The sequence below is a fragment of the Brassica rapa genome, chromosome A02, assembly GCF_000309985.2.
Source record: "Brassica rapa cultivar Chiifu-401-42 chromosome A02, CAAS_Brap_v3.01, whole genome shotgun sequence".
In the NCBI taxonomy this organism is placed as follows: domain Eukaryota; kingdom Viridiplantae; phylum Streptophyta; class Magnoliopsida; order Brassicales; family Brassicaceae; genus Brassica; species Brassica rapa.
In genome coordinates this window covers 28,974,660-28,995,718 of record NC_024796.2, presented here as the reverse complement: position 1 = coordinate 28,995,718, position 21,059 = coordinate 28,974,660, and the positions used below count along the sequence as shown (strand labels likewise).

The 21,059-nt window shown below is 33.0% G+C and overlaps 3 protein-coding genes across 10 annotated transcripts; 1 reads left to right on the top strand and 2 right to left on the bottom strand.

Moving 5' to 3' along the window:
- The first annotated feature begins 660 nt into the window (after positions 1-660).
- On the top strand, positions 661-4,098 carry LOC103854772 (deSI-like protein At4g17486). The gene is made up of 3 exons (XM_009131734.3): positions 661-3,298; positions 3,412-3,699; positions 3,792-4,098. Exons 1-3 carry the CDS (start codon positions 3,157-3,159, stop codon positions 4,010-4,012), a joined length of 651 nt encoding a protein of 216 aa, XP_009129982.1. The 5' UTR covers positions 661-3,156; the 3' UTR covers positions 4,013-4,098.
- Positions 4,075-13,735, bottom strand: LOC103854773 (cytochrome P450 71B11-like). 8 transcript variants are annotated; one of them, XM_018656793.2, is made up of 5 exons: positions 13,598-13,735; positions 6,746-6,818; positions 6,450-6,530; positions 4,956-5,840; positions 4,075-4,896 (listed from the first exon to the last, which is right to left on the bottom strand). In XM_018656793.2, exons 4-5 carry the CDS (start codon positions 5,829-5,831, stop codon positions 4,282-4,284), a joined length of 1,491 nt encoding a protein of 496 aa, XP_018512309.1. In that variant the 5' UTR covers positions 5,832-5,840; positions 6,450-6,530; positions 6,746-6,818; positions 13,598-13,735; the 3' UTR covers positions 4,075-4,281. The 8 variants fall into 8 exon arrangements, with proteins under 8 accessions (XP_018512309.1, XP_033140397.1, XP_009129983.1 ...); XM_033284506.1 differs by having other exon boundaries at positions 4,956-6,530; positions 13,598-13,733; XM_009131735.3 differs by lacking the exon at positions 13,598-13,735 and having other exon boundaries at positions 6,746-8,429.
- LOC103854771 (cytochrome P450 71B11) lies at positions 8,691-13,780 on the bottom strand. Its single transcript, XM_009131733.3, has 4 exons — positions 13,598-13,780; positions 11,719-12,603; positions 10,967-11,645; positions 8,691-8,836 (listed from the first exon to the last, which is right to left on the bottom strand). The coding sequence occupies exons 2-3, from the start codon at positions 12,592-12,594 to the stop codon at positions 11,031-11,033; spliced, it is 1,491 nt and encodes a 496-aa protein (XP_009129981.1). The 5' UTR covers positions 12,595-12,603; positions 13,598-13,780; the 3' UTR covers positions 8,691-8,836; positions 10,967-11,030.
- Between the last annotated feature and the right edge of the window lie 7,279 nt (positions 13,781-21,059).

Sequence of the window (21,059 nt, the reverse complement as noted above, 5' to 3'; positions counted from 1 at the left end):
AGAAAAATACACATGTTGCTTTCATCACCAAAGACTTCACGTGTTCTTTTCCAAAAAAAGGTCGAAGATAATTGAATGCAATGCAACAAGCCCTTAGGGGAAAAAAATCTTCAGAATGAACCAAAAGTCATACAGTTCCATCAATAAATCCAAACAGAACACAGGTGAACAATCACACTGTTCACACATCATCCAAAACATGTAATGTAACAAAGCCTAACTGCCATCTTTAGTTATCTTCTTGTATATTATAGTTTGGCCCTAAAACTTTCATACAATCTCACTCCCACTTGTCTGTACACATTACAGACATAAGTAGACTCTCATATTTAACTGATCAAGTCATTTGGCTACATAAAAGAAGCACGCACCAGCAAAACCTAAACAGCAAGGGAACTTCGCCGGAAACGGCGGGAGATCCGCATATCTAGTCATTTTAGTGGAATGAATCTCCATGGGTTGAGCCACACGGCCCACAAGTGTAGATGGGTAACCGGAAAACAATATCGTCTTGAATGCCTTCCTAATTCCTAGTCAGGAGGACATGGCCTATGTATTCAAGTTACTAGACTCCAACCTGAAAGACCCTAAGCAATAATTACATAAACAGAAATTAAGAACATAATGAGTTCGGAAGACGCAATGACGCAAAACATGTGGAAATGATAATTAAGATGCCAGTAGTGAAACCAAAACAAAAGTATTCAAACACACAAGAGCTGTAAAAATGCTTTTTTGACAATTAGTCACATGTTATTACTTGTCCCTATGCTACTTGGAAAGAAGTTGTTCTGCATGGCTTTAGAGGAACACCATTTTATACTAGTGTCCAAGATAAACCTCGCTATGATGCTATTTGGCTCAATGATGAATTCACTTGGCGATGAATATATGATTCTTTTCTATATGTATTTGTCAGGTAAACTGGAAATGCAGAAATGAGCATCATGTCATAAGGTTGGTCCACCGAAAATCACAAGACTTGATCGAAAAAGCTAAGGAAGATGCAATACTAGAAGTGATCGGCCGGCCCGTAACGTGTTTGATTTTATTTTCCTTTCATATGATTATGGTTTTTAAAGATTAGTCTATAGTATTTCCTTTTGGCTTATTACCAAGCAAGCTGTCAATTAAAGGTCTCTGACCATTTGTGTCAATCATTCATAACCAACAACAGCCATACTTCTAAATTATGATAAGCATGGTAATTGACAAAATAATCACAAGAATATAGTAACTATAATCGTGATGAGCTGTTTGACTATAATAATTATGTAAGTTGTTGGTCTTCAAAGTCCTTCTACAAATGGCCATGGCTAATTAATTTTCGAACTCATTAAAAGAAAGAGTTTGATGACCTTTTAAAAGCCACCTTTTCTAAATTAATATATACGAACAAGCCAATCTCTGCCTTATGACATAGTATAACTTATCTTTAGAATTCAGTGGAAAAAAAAAATATCATTAGAAGAATGATTAAATACCAAATTAATAGAAATTACGAGTCTAATGTTTATTCCACTAGCTTTCTTTACCCTAATTTTCTTTTGTGTTTTTGATGTAAAAATAATTATTTCTTTAGTTTTTTTTTTCTGTCACAAAAATTATTTCTTTAGTATCTAAGACTTTTTAAACGAATATTCTAGTATATACACTAATCAATTAACAGAAGACAGCTAATTCGCTTGTGAGCAGTCCATTAATATATATTGTGTTAGGTTCCCCAATAGCAAGTCTATTGTAGAAAAAGGTTTTGGATGAGTGTTTTACACGATATTAAAGCTTTTCTTATAATTTCATATTTTTGTGAAAGTATTGAACAAAAAACTCTTAGCTCAAATTCAACATATATTCGTACACAGGTTGCAGTATATCATAATATACTTGACAATATTTGCGGATCCGTGAATCACTCTTTGCTATAAAGGCCTCGAAACAAGATTAGACATATGATATGATATCTAACACATGGTCCAATACAATTAAAATATGATATCTAACAATTGGGTTAATCCTTTTGATACTGCTTTTATACAATTATAGTTTATAATAATTGGATAGGAAGAATATGTTATATGCAAACTAATACAAATCAGTTTGTGTAGTTTAATCAGTCTATTTTTCAGGTGGTCAGCGTAATTATGTTGTCAACTTCACGCCCTAACAGCTAGTCATCGGTTGCTTAAAACGTACACAAAGACAAAACTCCTAAAGACATGGCTCGTGACTTTGTCATTTCTATTCTAATATATCTATTTTACCCTCCTCCTCACATTTTTCACACAATCATCCATCGCTGATTCATTGCGTCCGTCCGTTAAACCGGTTTAACTAACATCAAGACTGGGTTATTCTATTCCATCACCACAACAACATTGTGACGAGACTAAACCGTTTCTCATTACTATTACTATTACTATTACAGTTACTATTAGTTATATTTTTGGAAAGTAATCTTATGAAATTTGTGGTGCCATTTTCACAAATACTTTTTAAATATTTAATCTAAAACTTATATAATGCCTAATCAATTAGTTGGATTTTTTCTACATACTTTTATTAAATTTACTATAAAACTTATTATATATAGTGGTGCTGTATAATATTTTTTTTATATTGTTAGTCATTTATCTGTAAATACACAATATTATATATAAGTATCTTTCCAGACGGTTTTAGCAAAAGAAAGTTGATTTTTTTTTGCTGACTAATATTGTGATCAGTATGGTAATTGGTAAATGTTGGAGATGTAAGTTTGGCCGCCAAACAGCCATCTAAACGTCTACGCAGTTGATTTTTTACTAGTTGTACGACTAATTAAAGCCTAGTGTAGGCACTCTTCTAGCTCTCAATCTCAAGTAAGTCCTCGTTGGCGTCGATGGCCTGAAACACCAATTTGATACTATTGAGAGCAAAACGTAAATAGTGTAAAATTATAGGGTAAACGTAAAACCTGGCCCTAAACAAAAGGATGACATAAAGCAAAAAAAAGAATGTAGCTTTAAGAAACAAGATCTTTTTTTTTTTTTTTTTTTTTTTTTTAAGAAACAAGATCTTATTTAAGAAATAAGCTTCTCTCTCAGATTAACAGAAGAAGGCCACGAAAGAATAAGATTCTTAAGACCTAAAGGTCCTTCCTTGGTCGGTTAAAGAGAAATGTTGTGTAGAATGGTGGTGGTTAACAGCCGGAAGAAGAAACCCGGTTTGGTTCCGGTTTACCTGAATGTATACGATCTCACTCCCATCAATGGCTACGCTTACTGGTTAGGACTCGGTGTCTACCACTCTGGCGTTGAAGGTCTATAGCCTTTCTACTCTCCCTTTGTCGGCTTGTTTGTTTGTTTCCTTTTTCAGTAGTTTCCAAATATGGAAACTTTTTGACCTAACTTGGATCTCAATTGTTTTGGTTAGTTCATGGGGTTGAATACGGTTTCGGAGCTCACGAGCATTCAACAACGGGAATCTTCGAGGTGGAACCGAAGCAGTGTCCAGGCTTCACTTTCAGGAAGTCTATTTTGATTGGAAGAACAGAGTTGGATCCTCAACAAGTCTGTGCCTTTATGGAGAAGCTAGCTGAAGGGTACTGCGGAAACACGTACCATCTCATTACCAAGAACTGTAATCACTTCTGCAACGATGTTTGTGTTCGGCTGACAAGAAGATCTATCCCTAGTTGGGTTAACCGTCTTGCTCGCTTCGGTAAGAAGCTACAAAAAACAGAACATTAACTCTGTTTTTTACTCTGTTTTAGTCAAAGGTCGTGACTTTTATGTTTGTGTTTGGTTTTTTAGGTTTGTTCTGCAACTGTGTTCTGCCGGCAGAGCTGAACGAGACAAAGGTGAGGCAGGTGAGATCAAAAGAGGAGAAGATCCCGGAAGTGAAGAAACTTAGGAGCAGGTCAAGTAGGTTTCCACCTAGCTCTTCACTTTCTTCATCAGGTTCTTTAAACCGAAACCGAAGAGGTGAAAGGAGAAGACAGTGTCTTCCTCCAACACAACCTGTGAGTGCTTAGCTCTAGTCCTTATAATGATCCCAAGAAGTTATGTTTATGTGAACAAATATATTTCTTGATGATAATGGTATAAGATCTTCACATTACTTCATAAAGCTTACACATCTTCAAGAAATGGTTTAAACAAAAAAAAACTCATACAAAATTATAAAATGAAACTTCCCCCCATATAAACAAAAAAATACATTTATTTAAGGGTTTATTATCTTGGCTCACAAGTAACAACACAACGCGGAACGTTACCTTGTTTATAAAGCAAAGTGAAGTGATCAACTCCACTGGGTAAGGACCGGGATAAGCTCAAGTGGAACTTTCTTAGGACAGACAAGTCCATATGATTCTCCAAGGTCAACATCTTCAGCTTTCATTCCATCTGGAAGCTTCCAATCGAAACGGTAAAGAAGATTGATCAGGGTCAAGTGCACCAAAGCCAAACCCATATCCATACCAGGGCACATTCTCCTTCCGCTACTAAACGGCAACAACTCAAAGTTTAGACCTCTATAGTCAATCTCATTATCCATGAACCTCTCGGGGATGAATGCTTCTGGATCTTTCCATACGCTCGGATTCATGTGAACAGCCCATATGTTGGCACGGATCCATGTTTTCTTTGGAATGTCATAACCTCCGATTTTTAAATCTTTTGAAGCCTCTCTTGGAATTAGAATTGGCACTAGGGGTGTTATCCTAAATGTTTCTTTGATGACCAGTTTGAGATATTCGAGTTGTTTTATATCATCTTCTGAGATGTGATCTTTGCTTTGGATCACTTCTCTCACTTCTGCTTGCACTTTCTTCATAACTCTTGGGTTTGTAATCAAATGTGTCATTACCCATGTCACAGTTTGGGCAGAAGTGTCTATTCCAGCAATAAGTATATTCTGTTATAACAAAAATATTAGAGTTTGGAGTTAGAATTAAATAAAAAATTGTTACTCACCAGAAGAATTCCTTTGGTGTGGTGTCGAGTAAGTTGATACTCTCCAAGTCCAACCTCTCCCTTTTCCATCTTGAGGAGCAAGTCAACGATATCATCCTTAATACTCTCATCATCAAGGTGATGCTTTATAGCTTGTTCGAAAAATGAATCTAATGTCTTAAAAACTCTCTCACATTTGCTATGTAACCCGGTGATCCTATCGATGATTTTACCAAAAAACGGGAAGTAATCTGCTGCTGCAAAACTCCCCAACACCTGAAATGCTTCTACAATGACTTGGTCATAGGTTTTCTCAAGTTTACTCCCTTTAAGCTTGATCCCAAAACCAACTTTGCATATCACACTTCCAGACAGTTCCAGTAACTTCTTGTTGAAGTTAACTGGATTCTCCAGTGAAGCAGACTGCTTGATGAAATCCACAAAGGATGAAACTTCTTCTTCCCTTACGTGTCGAAAAGCTTGCACCCTTTTTGCTGTGTATAGTTCAACAACTGTCATCTTTCGTACTTCCCTCCAGTATTTATCGTAAGGAGAAAAGCTGAGATCCTTTAGGTTGTATGTGATTCTTGCAGGATACGTCAAATAAGGTCGTGAGCAACAATCTACATCGAATGTTTTCAAGAGGTCCTTAACTGTATCTGGTGTTGATGCCACAACAGTATACACACTTCCAAACTTGAGGGACATTAGAGGGCCGTACTTTTGGGATAGTTTGAACAAGGAACGATGAGGATGCGATCCCAATTGGTGCAAGTTGCCAATTATGGGAAGTCTTGGTGGTCCGGGAGGTAGATTCTTCTTTGTCTTCCTCGTGTTCTTTGGAATGAGTATGAATGCAAAGAAAACGAGAGCAACAACGATATACCACAAACTCATTTTTACAACCTACCAAAATAAGTTGAAGAAGAGAGTTTATAAGTTAAAAAAAAAAGAGAGTTTGTATGAATGAATTTGAGAGAAATAGTTAAATAATTTATAGTTGCCTTATGTAAGATAGAGACTTTAAATCTAATCAGAGACAACGAGTTAAATAATATACACTTTGTTTCACAAAGATAAACTTTTTAATATTTTTACATATATTTTGGTAAACCTATTTTGAATAGTTGACTTTGCGTTGGTTTATGTTTTGCCACAACGGACGATATATAATTAATTCTCGTTAACTTCTAATTTTATTTTCGTCAATTTCTTAAAAAAGATTGGATAATATGGTTGGTAAAGCTGTAAAGGTAGGTCTTTAAGGAGCAAAATTTACTACTCGAAGTAAACCTTTTAAAAAGCTTGGATAATATGAACAGCGGGTAGGATATGGATGATCAGATGCTTAAATTAAGTGTTTACGTAGAAAAATTTAAATCAAAGAATCATAGCCTGCCGTGAGCCAAGCCAAAAACTTACCTAAATCGAATGAAAGAATAAATATATGGTAATAACTAAAGATATATTTTTGAGAAAATATGAATATCTAGAGCGAGAGATCCGTAAAATTACCTTAAACTTTGTGAAGGAAGAGCTTACACTTAGAGAGAGGGATCCAGAGAGGGAGTAGTTAATTACGGTCTTTTTGAGATTCTGATAGATAAGAAGATGTTAGATGCGTTGACCCAAAAAAAAGGAAGATGTTTAAGTGTTTAAGCAGAAAAATTTAAATCAAAGACTTATAGTCTACCGTAAGCCAACTCAAGAATACTTACCTAAATCAGATAACACAATATATATATATGGTAATAACTAAAGATATTTATGAGAAAATATGAATATCTAGAGCAAGAGATCCATAAAATCACCTTAAAACTTTGTGGTGGAAGAGCTTACACTTAGAGTGAGGGAGTAGTGAATTACTATGCTTGGGTTGAGATTCTGAGAGATAAGAAGATGTTAGATGCGTTGACCCAAAAAAAAGAGAAGATGTTTAGACATCTGTGAACTGTGAACTGTGCATTTGCATATGTCCCATCCTTTTTATGTTAGTTTTTTGGGTTTTTTTTTGTAACTTAGTAAGATACGTATGTTTGCTTTGTAAAGAAGCCAAGTGACTATTGAAATGTGTGTACACAGATCATCTTCTTAGATATATTTCATGATAATATTCTAAACTTTAGTAGGTTTGGACCGTCTGGTGTCTAATAGCTACGTGCCAAGATCTACGAAATAGTAGACAATTCAGATTTTTCAGCCAAATGCGTACATAGAAAATCATAGCTTTTACCATATACTTTTTTTTTGGTAAAACTTTTACCATATACTTTAGCATGGGTTCAGATTAATTAGGATTTTTGCCTTTAGCATGAGCTTTAGTCCACGATATAAATGCAAATGATAATGTAGAGAAATAATTAAATTTTCATATGATAATATGAAATCTAGGATAAAGCGGTGGGTACATATGAGAACAGAGCAACTGATGCATTGGCAAAGTGAGCCCTGCGTAGCTGTGATTTCATCGTGTAACCATCTTTGACCTTTTCTTATTAATGCATTGGCCGTTCAGAAAAAAACAGAGGATAAAGCATTAACCGTTTATCTTCTTGATGCATTGGCCTTTCAAAATAAGTCCATAGTTATCAATTCCATAAATTAAAACGTGTCCTACTCACTACTTGGAAGGAATTGATAACTATGGACTTTAATTAACCCTTTCAAAAAAAAAACTATGGACTTTAATTTATGGATTTTGTGTACAAGCTTTTATTTAGAATGAGTTTTAATTTGATTTTTTTTTTCTTTTCAGATTTAATCCAAAATAGGGGGGTAATTCAAAGTTGCTAATTCATAGTAAAAAGTGGGTGGAATTAGTTTGAATTAGACTGAAATGAGAAACGTTGTAGTTTCTCTAAACAACAAGCAAAGTTGATGTATATATAGAGTTCTATTTAGTCCAGATATATTGGTTCCATATGTTCAAAACGATTTATCATGTTTTATATTTTCCTATATATAAATAGGCGAGATTGGGATAATAAACTCTTCTTTTATATAAAAAGTTAATCACTAACCAAACTAAATTATTAGTAAGATTATAGCTTTCTAAAATTGATATTCATCGTTGATTTTAATAGTATCGATTATATTTAGTTATACGTTTAGAAACTTAGATCACCAGGTTAGTCTAATTCATATGGATGCACACTTACATTTACGTATCGTAATTTTCTTTTTGTCAACCAAGTACGTATCGTAGTATACAAATAAATACGCCAGGAAAAAGATTCGAGTTGATAGATCGCAGGCAAAAGAACATGTCGTATTCCCATTTAATAATAATATATGGACGAAATATGGCTAACGCACATGGTAGGCAAACACACACATCCAGCTTATATATCAATTTATGAAAAAAAGGAAACAGTTCATTATGTTAACCAGATGGAACTGGACTAGTGGTTATTACATGATCAGCAGTTCTCGTATAAATCTAGATTAGAGAATCAATTCTTCTCAAATATGAAGAAATCTAATCGGTTTTATTTGACTAGTCATAATCGTGTCACTTATTACCATAAATAATTAAAAACACTAACCGGAAAAATACCCACATACTTTTTGAAAAAGGGTTTCCACTAATTTATAATAAGAGTTAAGAGATACAAGGAAGCAAGCAAGAATCACAGAAAATCAAAAGAAAAATACACCTGTGAGTGCTTAGCTCTAGCCTCTAAAGTTTTATGTACAGTTACAAAAAAAAAAGTTATGTTTACTTGAACAATCATCTTCTTGATGAGTGGATGGTAATGGTATAAGATCTTCACATTACTTCAGAACGTTTACATTTTAAAATATGAAATCTTACTTATTTATATCAGTTGGGGAGACACATCTTTAAGAAATCGTTTAAACAAAGAACTTATACGTACAAAATTATAAAATACACAAGTTTTTTTTTTTTTTTTTTTTTTTGCCAAGAATTTGAATTTCATATAAATATGAGAAGAGTTTGTAAGATTTTACAAAATAGTTAAAGCTAGATGGGATGCACTTTGGCAAAAAAGGATAAAAACAAAGTGTAACCCATAACAAAAGACTTTCTAATCATTCATCAGCCAAGAAAGCATAAGGTTCTTGAAACTCTTCTTGCTGTGCTGTTTCCCCAAGATTGTATCTCTGATATGGCGATCAATGAGCTTATACAACATTTGAGGTGTAGACGAGATTCCGTCATGCAGACGTTTGTTCCTTTCCCCCCAGATACTATAGATAGTTGCGTGAGCAACAATTCTTTTAAGTATCAGTGGAGTAGTGAAATCCGTGAGAGATAACCACTCAATAAAAGATGTCCAAGTGATGAAGCATGAGTGAGTATACCCCAATCTTCTCAGAATCAAAACCCAAACCTGTTTACTGATGTCACAACGCAGGAGCAGATGGTCACGGGTCTCCGGCGCTGAGTCACAGAGGCAACAGTTTGATGAAACCCCAAGGCCCCAGCTTGCGAGCCTCACTCTAGTTGGCATCCTATCGTTCTGTGCGATCCACATGAGGAAAGCATGTCGAGGAGTTGCCATTTTGAACCATACACTGTTTGACCAAGTGACTGCAGGAGCTCTGTTTCTAATCGCCTCCCATGTTCGAGAGGCAGAGAAGTCATCTAAGTTCTCCCCATCAATGAGCCAGTAAAATACATCCTCAGTTTGTGAGGATGACGGCAGATGTATACTCGTGAGATGAATATGGAGGGTCTCTGCAGCAGGCGAGCGCGCACCTCTCAGTCTCCAACCATTTTCATCACAGCTATCAGCAACTGAAGCAAATAAAGGAATTGAGAGCTCACGGGGACCTGTGTCGCCGAATATATTGATTAAGCGACCTAAAGGGGTCCAAATATCCCACCAAAAGCTTGTGGTTTCACCATTTCCAACCTCTGCTCTCAAGAAGTTTGTAGCTAAAGATCGCAGGTTTAAGAGAGATCTCCATGTCCCTGAACCCGCATTTTTAGCTTCGAGACTCCATAAACTCTCATCTCCAATTCTGTACTTCTTAATCCAAGAAGCCCATAAAGATGGGTTAGGGATATATAACCTCCAGACCAGCTTCAGACAGAGGGTCTTGTTCCAAATTTCTAGATTTCTAAAGCCAAGCCCCCCTTCTTTTTTGGGTAAACAAACTGTACTCCACGCAATCTTTGCAACTCCACGATCAGTAACTTTTCCAGTCCATAGGAAGCGGGAGCACAAGCTCTGAATTTGCTGCAAGCATCCTTTAGGAAGAACAAAGGCAGAGGTCCAGAAATTTATATTTCCATAGATAACCGATTTAATCAACTCAGCTCGACCAGCATAAGAAAGCTTTTTAGAAGACCAAGCAGTGAAGTGGCCCGAGATTTTCACCAAGAGTGGCCTGTATTCAGAAATGCGCAGCTTGCGGTGCATCAGAGGAAGACCCAAGTAGCGGACTGGCATTGAACCCAAAGTGAAACCTAGACTTGTCAAATCAGTAGTTTCAGCTTGGTTCAAACCACCTACAAAGAGTTCTGTCTTTTCTTTGTTCATCCTCAAACCAGACCAGGTAGCAAATAACTCCATAGTATCAACAATATTTGCAAGGGAGTTCTTCTCACCATCAAAGAATATCATAAGATCATCAGCAAAAGCAAGATGGGTTACCTCAAGGTCCGCTGTGTTCGGGTGATAACCAATATCTCCCGCTCTGAACTTCACATTTAGCATTTGAGAGAACACTTCCAGCGCAATGACAAAAAGATAGGGAGAGAGTGGGTCGCCCTGGCGTAAACCCTTTGTTCCCTTAAAATAGCCACACAATTCGCCGTTGACAGATACAGAGAATCTGGTAGTCGTGATGCACTGGGAGACTAACTTCCTGAAGTGGCTTGGAAACTCGAGAGCTTCAAGAGTGTTCAAAACGAAGTCCCAATTGATTGAATCGAAAGCTTTCTGTAGGTCCACTTTCAGCATACAACGCTTTGAGATGTTTTTCCATTTGTATCCAGCCACAAGCTCTGTTGCTAGAAGAACATTTTCAACAAGAAGACGTCCCGGGACAAACGCTGATTGGGCAGAGATTTATTTCCTTTGTGCACATTTCAGAACATAACCCTTCTCATACAGCAAAGTGAAGTTAAGTCCACTGGGTAAGGACAGGAATAAGCTCAAGAGGAACTTTCTTAGGACAAACAAGCCCATATGATTCTTCAAGATCAACATCTTCAGCTTTCATTCCTTCAGGAAGGTTCCAATCGAATCGGTAAAGAAGGTTGATAAGTGTCAGGTGTACCAAAGCTAGTCCCATACCCATACCAGGGCACATTCTTCTTCCACTACCAAATGGCAACAACTCAAAGTTTAGACCTCTATAGTCAATCTCATTATCCATGAACCTCTCGGGGATGAATGCTTCCGGATCTTTCCAGACTCTTGGATTCATATGAACAGCCCATATGTTGACATGGATCCATGTTTTCTTTGGAATGTCATAACCTGCGATTTTTACATCTTTTGAAGCTTCTCTTGGAACTAGAAGTGGCACAAGCGGTGTTATCCTAAATGATTCTTTAATCACCATTTTGAGATACTCAAGCCGTTCTATATCATCTTCTGTAATGTGGTCTTTGTTTTGGATCACTTCTCTTATCTCTGCTTGCACTTTCTTCATAACTCTAGGGTTTGCAATCAAATGTGTCATCACCCATGTCACAGTTTGAGCAGAAGTGTCTATTCCAGCAGTAAGAATGTTCTGTAATAACAAAAACAAACAAGAAATTAATTAGAGTTTGGAATTTGAAGTAAAGAAATTTTGTGTTACTCACCAGAAGAATTCCTTTAGTGTGGTTTCGAGTAAGTTGATACTCTCCAAGTCCAACCTCTCCCCTTTCCATCTTGAGGAGCAACTCAACGATATCATCCTTAATACTCTCATCTTCTAGGTGATGCTTTATAGCTTGATCGAAAAACGAATCTATTGCCTCAAAAACCTTCTCACATTTTCCATGTAACCCCGTGATCCTATCGATAACTTTCCCAATTACCGGGAAGTAATCTGCTGCTGCAAAACTCCCCAACACCTGAAATGCTTCTACAATGACTTGTTCATAGGTTTTCTCAAGTTTACTTCCTTTAAGATTGATCCCAAATGCAACCCTACATATCACACTTCCCGACAGTTTTAGTAACTTCTGGTTGAAGTTAACTGGGTTCTCCAATGAAGCAGACTGCTTGATGAAATCCACAAAGGATGAAACTTCTTCCTCTCTTACATGTCGAAACGATTGTACCCTTTTTGCTGTGTAGAGTTCAACAACTGTCATCTTCCGTACTTCCCTCCAATATTTATTGTAAGGAGAAAAGACGAGATCGTTTAGATTGTATGTGATTCTTGCAGGGTACGTCATATAAGGTCGTGAGCAACAATCTACATCGAATGTTTTCAAGACGTCCATTACAGTCTCTGGTGTTGATGCCACAACACTAGATACGCTTCCAAACTTTAGGGACATTAGGGAGCCATATTTTTGAGACAGTTTGAACATTGAACGATGAGGTTGCGATCCCAATTGGTGCAAGTTGCCTATTATGGGAAGTCTCGGTGGTCCAGGAGGTAGATTCTTCTTTGTCTTCCTCGTGTTCTTTGCAATGAGTGTGAATGTAAAGAAGACGAGTGCAACAATGATATACCACAAACTCATTTTTACACCCTACCAAAAGAAGTAGAAAAAGAGAGCTTATAAGTTCAAGAAAAAAGAGTTTATATGAATTAATTTGGGGAAAAAGTTAAATAAATTTTAACTTCCTAGACGTTTTTAAATTTAGTTTGGTTAAGTTATTTTCAAATAATTGACTTTGCGATATATAATTGGGACCCTATGTAATTCTTGTTCGGCGACTCCTAATTTTATTCTTGTTCACTTACTTAAATTTAAGATTGGATAATCGTCGGTTGTCTTTAATATAGGTATTTAGGGAGAAAAAAATCACTACTCGTTGTAAACCTTTAAAATGTCGGATAATATGAACAACACGAAGAATATATATAGATAATTCAGATAGTTAATTTAATATTTAATTTTTTTTTTCAGCAAAAAATTTACAGACTCATGTTGACTCTGTAAACCATATTGGTAATTCTGCATCCATGTGAACGACAAAGGACAGTTGCTTGCGTGCACTACGTGCTAAGCTATCCGTCCGAATAATTACGACTCCTTCTAATTTTGGATGATAATAGATATTTTGAATAGTGTTTGGAAAATTCTGATAATTTTAGAAAAAAATATTAGATAATTTTAAGAATTAGGTAATTTGAGATCATTTTACAAAACAAGATTATTTTATATTTTAAGAATTAGTTATATTTATATGTTTATATACAAGAATTATTAATTTATGTTCTTGTTAGGTCCAAATATTTATATAAAATATTTTACAGCAAAATATTATTTTATTATCTTATAAAATCGATATATATATATATATTATATTGTTAATTCAAAATAAGAAAATATTAATCTATAATATTTCTTAGTTTCACATTAACTTATAGAACTAAAAGATCTAAAACAAAGTAGAATCAAGAATAATTACCTAAATGGCTAAATCTAATGAATCAATATATATTTGGTAATAGCTAATGATATTTATGAGAGAATATGATGAGCAGAAATATCTAGAGTGAGAGATCCGTAAAATCACCTTTAAACTTTGTGGTGGAAGAGCATACACTTAGAGATATGGATCTGGAGAGGGAGGAATGAACTACTGTGTTTGTTTTAGGATTCTGAGAGATAAGAAGATGCTAGTTGTATGCTTTCAAATGAATGTGTGGCTGCGTTTAAATGTAGTACGATACGTAAGTTTGTTTTGTAGTAATCGTAGCTTTAGTACGTCTGGTGTCTAATAGCCACGTGCTAAAAGCTACAAAATAGTAGACAATTCAGATTTTCCTACTAAATGCATACATTGAATGGGTTCACCAACCTCAATGATCAATTGTCTCAAAACGTGTATACTCAGTACTAAGGAATTACTTACATCTTTCTAAAATTGATATTCATATTAATCCGCCCCTAACCGAAAAAGTTTGATGGTTTACACAACATTTAAATTGGATGAAAAATCCGGAAATAACCAGAAATGAATTTGGAATAAAACCAGTTAAAGAGAAAACCCTAGAACTAAGCAGCTTGAACGACTGTCCCCGAGCCGCCGCCGTGCTTCGTCCTGAGCATCTCCCGTCCACCAGCAATGGCGGATTTTCTCATCTCCCTGCTTAAGCGAAAGCCACCTCCGTAGCATCTCCTAAGGACGTCGGGGAGCATGACATGTAGAAATCATCCAGCAACATTGCTGAGGTCGTTGAGAGAAATCGAAAGACAGTGAAGCACTCTCTTACCGTTGACGCACGCGCTAACGGTGGAAAAGCGGAGCATTTTGAAAATAATCACCTACAAAGAGAGTAGGGGAGGTTTCCAGTAGCTTTTGTTTCTCTCCCTCTATAAGTTGATCCAGAGTCCATAGTCGTAAATCACATTTTATTTATACGTTTAGAAACTTACATCACAAAGTGAGTCTAATTCATATAGGTGTACATCTACATTTACGTATCGTGGTATATTTCTATAAATAAATACGGTCAGGAGAAAGATTCGAGTTAATATATAAGAAAGAAGGTAACGTGTACACGTGGTATTTAATAACACACATGCGCAGCTTCTGTGAATGTCAAATTGTGAGAAAGGAAATAGTTCATTATGCTAACCAAATAGTACTGGACTAGTAGTTATTACTTGATCAGCAGAAATTGTCCTATTATTAGGGAATCAGTTATTCTCATATACGAAATTATCTAATCATTTTATTTGGCTAGTCATTGTGGTGTCACGTATCATCATTCCCAGCTTTGATTGCGCTGGAAAACTTATGGTAGTTATATAAAATGTGGTATTGTAACTTCCACACTAAAAAACTATACAAAATCCACACTTTTAACATTTTTCGAAATACACACTTGATGCTAGAACATCTTGGAAGAAAAAAACGGATGAGGAAGGAAATACTATCAATAAATAATAACATTAGCCGGAAAATATACACACACAATATAAAACAACGAGGAATTGGATGTGGTTAAAATACTGAAAAGGAGTTTCACCACATAAGGCCATGTTTTGATCGTTTTCGGAACCAACAACTTCACATGAGATTCTACATTACTCAACACCATCATTCTCTTCTCCATTATTGTCTTTGACCACTTTCTTCCTTATTTTTTATTTTATTTTCTATTAACATATATATACAAAAATAAACGAACGTATTTTCATGTGTTATCTATGAATGTATCTCTCACCCAAAAGATTCATCGGGGTAGAGGTTGTGGTAAACTAGTTGTCAAGCACTTTTGATAGATCTTCTCATTGCCACGCTTTTTGTTTGTACCTGTAAATAAAAAGATTACTTACTTATATAAAACTTAAAAATTTACCTGACAATCATATATACCTAGATTAAAAATACTGTCCAGAAGAAAATAGGTCATTGGTATGTCTTCCCTTATGTCGAAATCAATTTCATTTCGGATTCAAAATTATATATGATTCTGTGACTAAATATATTTACCTAGATTGTTAAGCATAATTTCAGTTTCCATAAGTTTGTTCGTTTCGAATGCCAACAAACTTTGGCATTATTAAAATGTTTCTCTAGCTATGAAGGTTTTCTCGAAATGTAAGTAATAAGTTCGAAATTAACACCCCCCCCCCCCCCCCCAAAAGAAAAAAAAAGTAAATGTCAGCTAATAATTTTTTTGTCGGCTGAATTTCATTAGCAAGAAACTGAGTAATCTCACAAAAACTTCAGCTAAGCCCGAAAAGATTAATGGGAAACAAATTTAAAGTTTTTGCACGTATGTACATAAATTTCTTTTGGTAAAAAGTTCATAACTTTTGTGCAACGCCTATATATTTTTAATGATAAATAGATTAATTGTTTCACTAGTTATTTTTGTGATCGAATTGTTTCATTAGTTGTAAATTTAATTATCAATTTATCGGGGATCAATTAAGAGATGTTATTATTCTTATAAATCTGAGTGTCTATTTTTTTACCTATTTATTCTTTTTTGGTGAGTGCAGTGAAATTTTATTGGGACAAGAAGAAAGCCTTTCCTCAAATGAAAAAGGGTCGTCACATAAGTTCAAAGAAGTAATGATGATGAACTCACAAGCATGCCATTACTTTAAATCTAACCTTTGCTGCTTCAAAATGCTTTTAATAAAACAAAATAATAAGAATAAAACTACACTTTATAATTCCCTGTTTTTATTCATTTACTTTCATTTTAAAAGCTTATGGGGAAACAATCAAATTCCATACAGGTAGAATAATCATTATAAGTACCATTCGATAAAGACATCAATCCAAAAAATAATATCACGTTCAGATTCCAATCTATCTCAATAATGTTGTTAGACAAATGTTGTCCCATATCTGTATTTAGTGGATGGATTTCAGAGAGTAATACGTTGTATATTGTTATACCGTATAAGCATACATGCGTACAACACTCTAATGTTAAATAGTTTGAAACATATTAATAAATGTTTTAAAGAACAAATTAAATTGCTTTTGACTTACCATTGTAGCATGTGAGATAAATTAGCATTGATTTTCTGTCCTTTTTTCGTCAACCTTATAAATAATAGGCTTTTGTCACATCGTCAAAGAACATTTTTATAGAAAATTATTTTACCGATTCTCCCATATAACATACACCTTTTGGGTATAATATGTTATAATTTAATTACAAATCAAAGAATGACTCTTATCTACTAGTTTTTCATATTTGAATAATATGCATACAAATATTTGAATAACTAGGTGTTTTGCCTGCACATGCGGACATAATCATTTTGACGAATAATTATTTTATGTTTTATTAATCCATCAATATGCATTATATTCTAATTGGTGAACATGTTGAAGGAAAAACATTATGGTGAATTTTTTGTTCCTCAGAATTTATACCATGTATGTTGAAATTTTAGTCAAATTATTGTTTTTTTCTTCTAAATTTATCATGGAGGAATGAATTTATAAGGAAAATTTTCCCTATGCAATTTTGATAAGGAATAAATTGAACAAAATTTCATATTTTTTAATTTTTTCAATTCCTCAAATAAAATTTTATTTTTTCTTTTGTTCATTTTTTTCATTCTTCTAGTGGTCACCAACTGAAGCTATAGTGTTTCACGGATTAAACCTAAATTGGTTTAATGTAAAAGCAAGAAAATTTGTTTTGAACTCAACCAAAAGTTAAGTTATTATTTATGATTTTATATAGTTAAATAAAACATCAAATTATTTATATATGTAAAAAAAAACGTTCATCAAACTATGTACTTATTATTGTGTTAAAAGTTTTAAAACACTCATATATTAGAAATAGTTTAGAAAATATCTTTATATAAATATTTTTGTTTGACTAATATTTAATTATAAATTGTTTTATATCTTAGTTTTTTAACTTTATAATTGAAGAAATATTGTTTTCAGATAGTAACACAACATATATAAAAATTCTTAATTTTTAAATATATTTTCACAATTTTATTATCTTAGTTTATAAAAATTATTTAATATAACATATAAATTTAATATTATTAAAATAAATTCGTGTTTTATTATATATAAAATTTATTACGGGTTTTGTGAAAATTAATAAATACTCAGTTAAAAACTAATAATAAATCAATGACTTATATAAAGGCTTAAAACCTAATAAAATATGATAAATAAGAAAATAAGAATTTTAATATAACATATAGATTTAAATATTATCAAATCAAAATTCGTTTTTAATTATATATAAAATTCATTACGGATATTTTTTTAAACTAATAAATTAGTAATTAAGCTAAAAATTATTAATAAATCAATGACTAAGCTAAAACCTAATAAAAACATGACAAATAAGCAACATTGACTAAAATTATGGAAAACATGACAAATAAGCAAAATCAAAATAATTATATACCTAATTACATATTTTATAGTTATATTATTTAAATTAATAAATTATAGACTCAACTAAAAATTATTAATAAATTAATGACTCAGCTTAAGCCTAATTAAAACATGACTAAGATTAAACCTAATTAAAACACGACAAATAAATAAAATTACCTAAAATCATGAAAATCATAACAAATAAGCTAAATCACTTCATAAATAATAGTATAGATATGCATACAAATATGAAAGGAAAATCTCATCGAGTCTAAGCCAAAAGCTCATGAAGTCATTATTTTGATCCTTATACGTTATGGAATATCTATACTATTATTTGCGAATTAAATTTTTGCAACGGAGCTCTCACGTTAAAAGTTAGAGCGGTTAATATCGTTTATACCCTTAATGAATATTTTATATATATAATTTATTTAGACAAAATTATCTATATATTTAAAATAGTTAGTTCGTATGTGAAGATTTCAAGAATGAGGTATATCTCCTTTTGATTATATGATTTGGTTGATTTGGACATACGTTTTGTTTCTATCTTTATTCTTTATTATTATTCTTATTATCATTGGACTTATCTTTCTAAATAAAACAAACTTTTTAACCAAGGCTGTGTATATATACGTAAGTTAATCCCCACGTCTTGACAAGCTTCAAAAGCAAACTTCTAATATCCCACTGCAAAACATGTCCCATCTATGTAGGAAGCCAGCTACTTTAGTCTTTATTGATGATATTAAACCAGGGAACAATAGTTACAAATAAAAGGTGCAGGTTATGAAATTGTGGAAGCTGTGGAGATCAAAAAAGTTGTCTCCATTGAGATGGTTCTTGAAGATGCAATATTATTTTGACGATTTCTATTTTTAGTTTATATAAGATTATCTAACTTTTTCAATTGTAGGGAACAAGGATACATGCATCCATTGATGAGGATTTGATACAAATATATGAAGGAAAGGTGTCTGAGGGTGTTGCTTTTTTATAAGCAATTTAACACTTGTGAATTATGCAACAGAGTATAGGACAAATCCTTTTGCGTACAAGTTGACGTTTTATCGAACGACAAACATTATTCCTTGTGATGATTTTCCTTCTTACTTGCCAAACAAGTATCTGAAGAATTTTTCAGAGATTCATTCTGGGATCTTCAAGAATGATGTTTTGATTGGTTAGTAACTTCTATACTATTATTTTCGAAGTAAATTTTCGCAACGGAGCTCTCACGTTGAAAGTTAGAGCGGTTAATATCGTTTATACCTTTAATAGATTTTTACATATAATTTATTTTATAATTAAAAACGAAATTTATGTTAGATATATTAGATTTATATTTATATTAGATAATTGATAAAAAAAACTATTTTAGAAAATAACATATTTCCTATATATATTGTGTTGTTATCTAGAAATAATATTTTTCTTTTATAAAATTTGAAATTAAGATATATATAATTTATAGTTATATATAATCAAACAAAATAATTTGTATAAATATATTTTCTAAAATATTTCTAATGTGTGATTTTTCGCAACAAAGCTCTCAATTCAAAAGTTAGAGCAGTTAATATCGTTTATACCATTAATGAATTTTACATATAATTTATTATAATTAAAAATGAATTTTATGTTAGATATATTAGATCTATATTTTACATTAGATCATTGATAAAAAATATTTAAGAAAATAATATAATTCGTGTATATTGTGTTGTTATCTAGAAATAATATTTTTATTATAAAAGTAAAATAACTTATAATTAAATATAATCAAACAAAAACATTTATATAAATGAGTTTTCTAAACTATTTCTAATTTGAGTGATTTTAAAACGATGTCAAAGACATAAAACAACTTATCATTCTGATTTTTGAATTAATATAAAACAAAATAATAAGTATAGTTAAAAAATATTATGCCCGCATATGCGGGCAAAACACCTAGTTATGTATGTATAACTTGCGTAATTTACTTTTAATTATTTTGAGAATTATAAGTTTTGTAGTTTATTATCCATGCATGAAAATAAAGGGACAAGAAATCTTTAGATCCATATCATTCCTAACATCGAATCATTTGTGTGCTGAAATTTAGACGCATTGCATGTGTAGTGGTTTTTTTTTGTTGCATGTGTAGTGGTTATATCACAACGAGTTGATTAACCATACGGAATTATCATCTACTTAACTAAAAAAAAAGGGTTTTTTTTTTGTTTTGGCTTGTTGTTAACAACTGATAACGTGTATATGCATGCAAGAGGAATCCATCAATCGGAGTGGAGAAACTACCGGATTATATATAAGGCCTGCGTAAAATTCTTTTTTAACTGATGTAGTATGGTTATTGTTGTGAAAAAGACGAGTTAATTTGAAGAAATAAATAGCAAAAAAAAAAACATAATTGAGACAAATACCCTTTTGCCGTTTGTATAATGATTTTGTGAATTATTATTTATTATCTATTAGACTTGTGTAAAATATGATATCTTTTTCCCTTTGTAAAAACATTTTTATCTCACTAAATATATTTTTCATAATCATAAAAGCATATCATATTACATGGACTGTCGGCTTTCGCACCTCCTAGATGACGTCTTTTTCATGAGTCTATCTTCTTTTTGGTGGTGTATAGAGATTTAAATTATTTCTAAAATTTAAAATTAATTTAGAAAGAAAAGTATAGCCTGGTTATAGCTGTTTCATGGTCTGAATCGTTGATTCGCAAGCATCCGTAAAACATCACAGATCCTTGATTGCGGTTGCGTACGTCCATTTCAAATCGGTAAGGGAAACAAGTTTGTTTGTGAAAAACCAAACAAAACAAAATATTCCAAAACGTTGATAAAGCAGTGATTGCGGTTGCGTACGTTAATTAAGGCCCACCGTTGAAAAAAATGAGAACATGCATGAAACAAAAAGAACAAAGATTTCAAACCCTTTTTACAAACTCTCTGTCTCTGAGTCGCTCTTCTTCGTTTGATATCTTTTTTCCCAAATGTTGTATCTTTTCACTACATAAAATCCCCACTTATTCACACACGAACACATGTAAAACATAATTCTCATGATCCAATTAAATTTTAGACATTGGTTTAAATTTTAGAGAAATACCATTGGATAGCCTAAAAAAGTT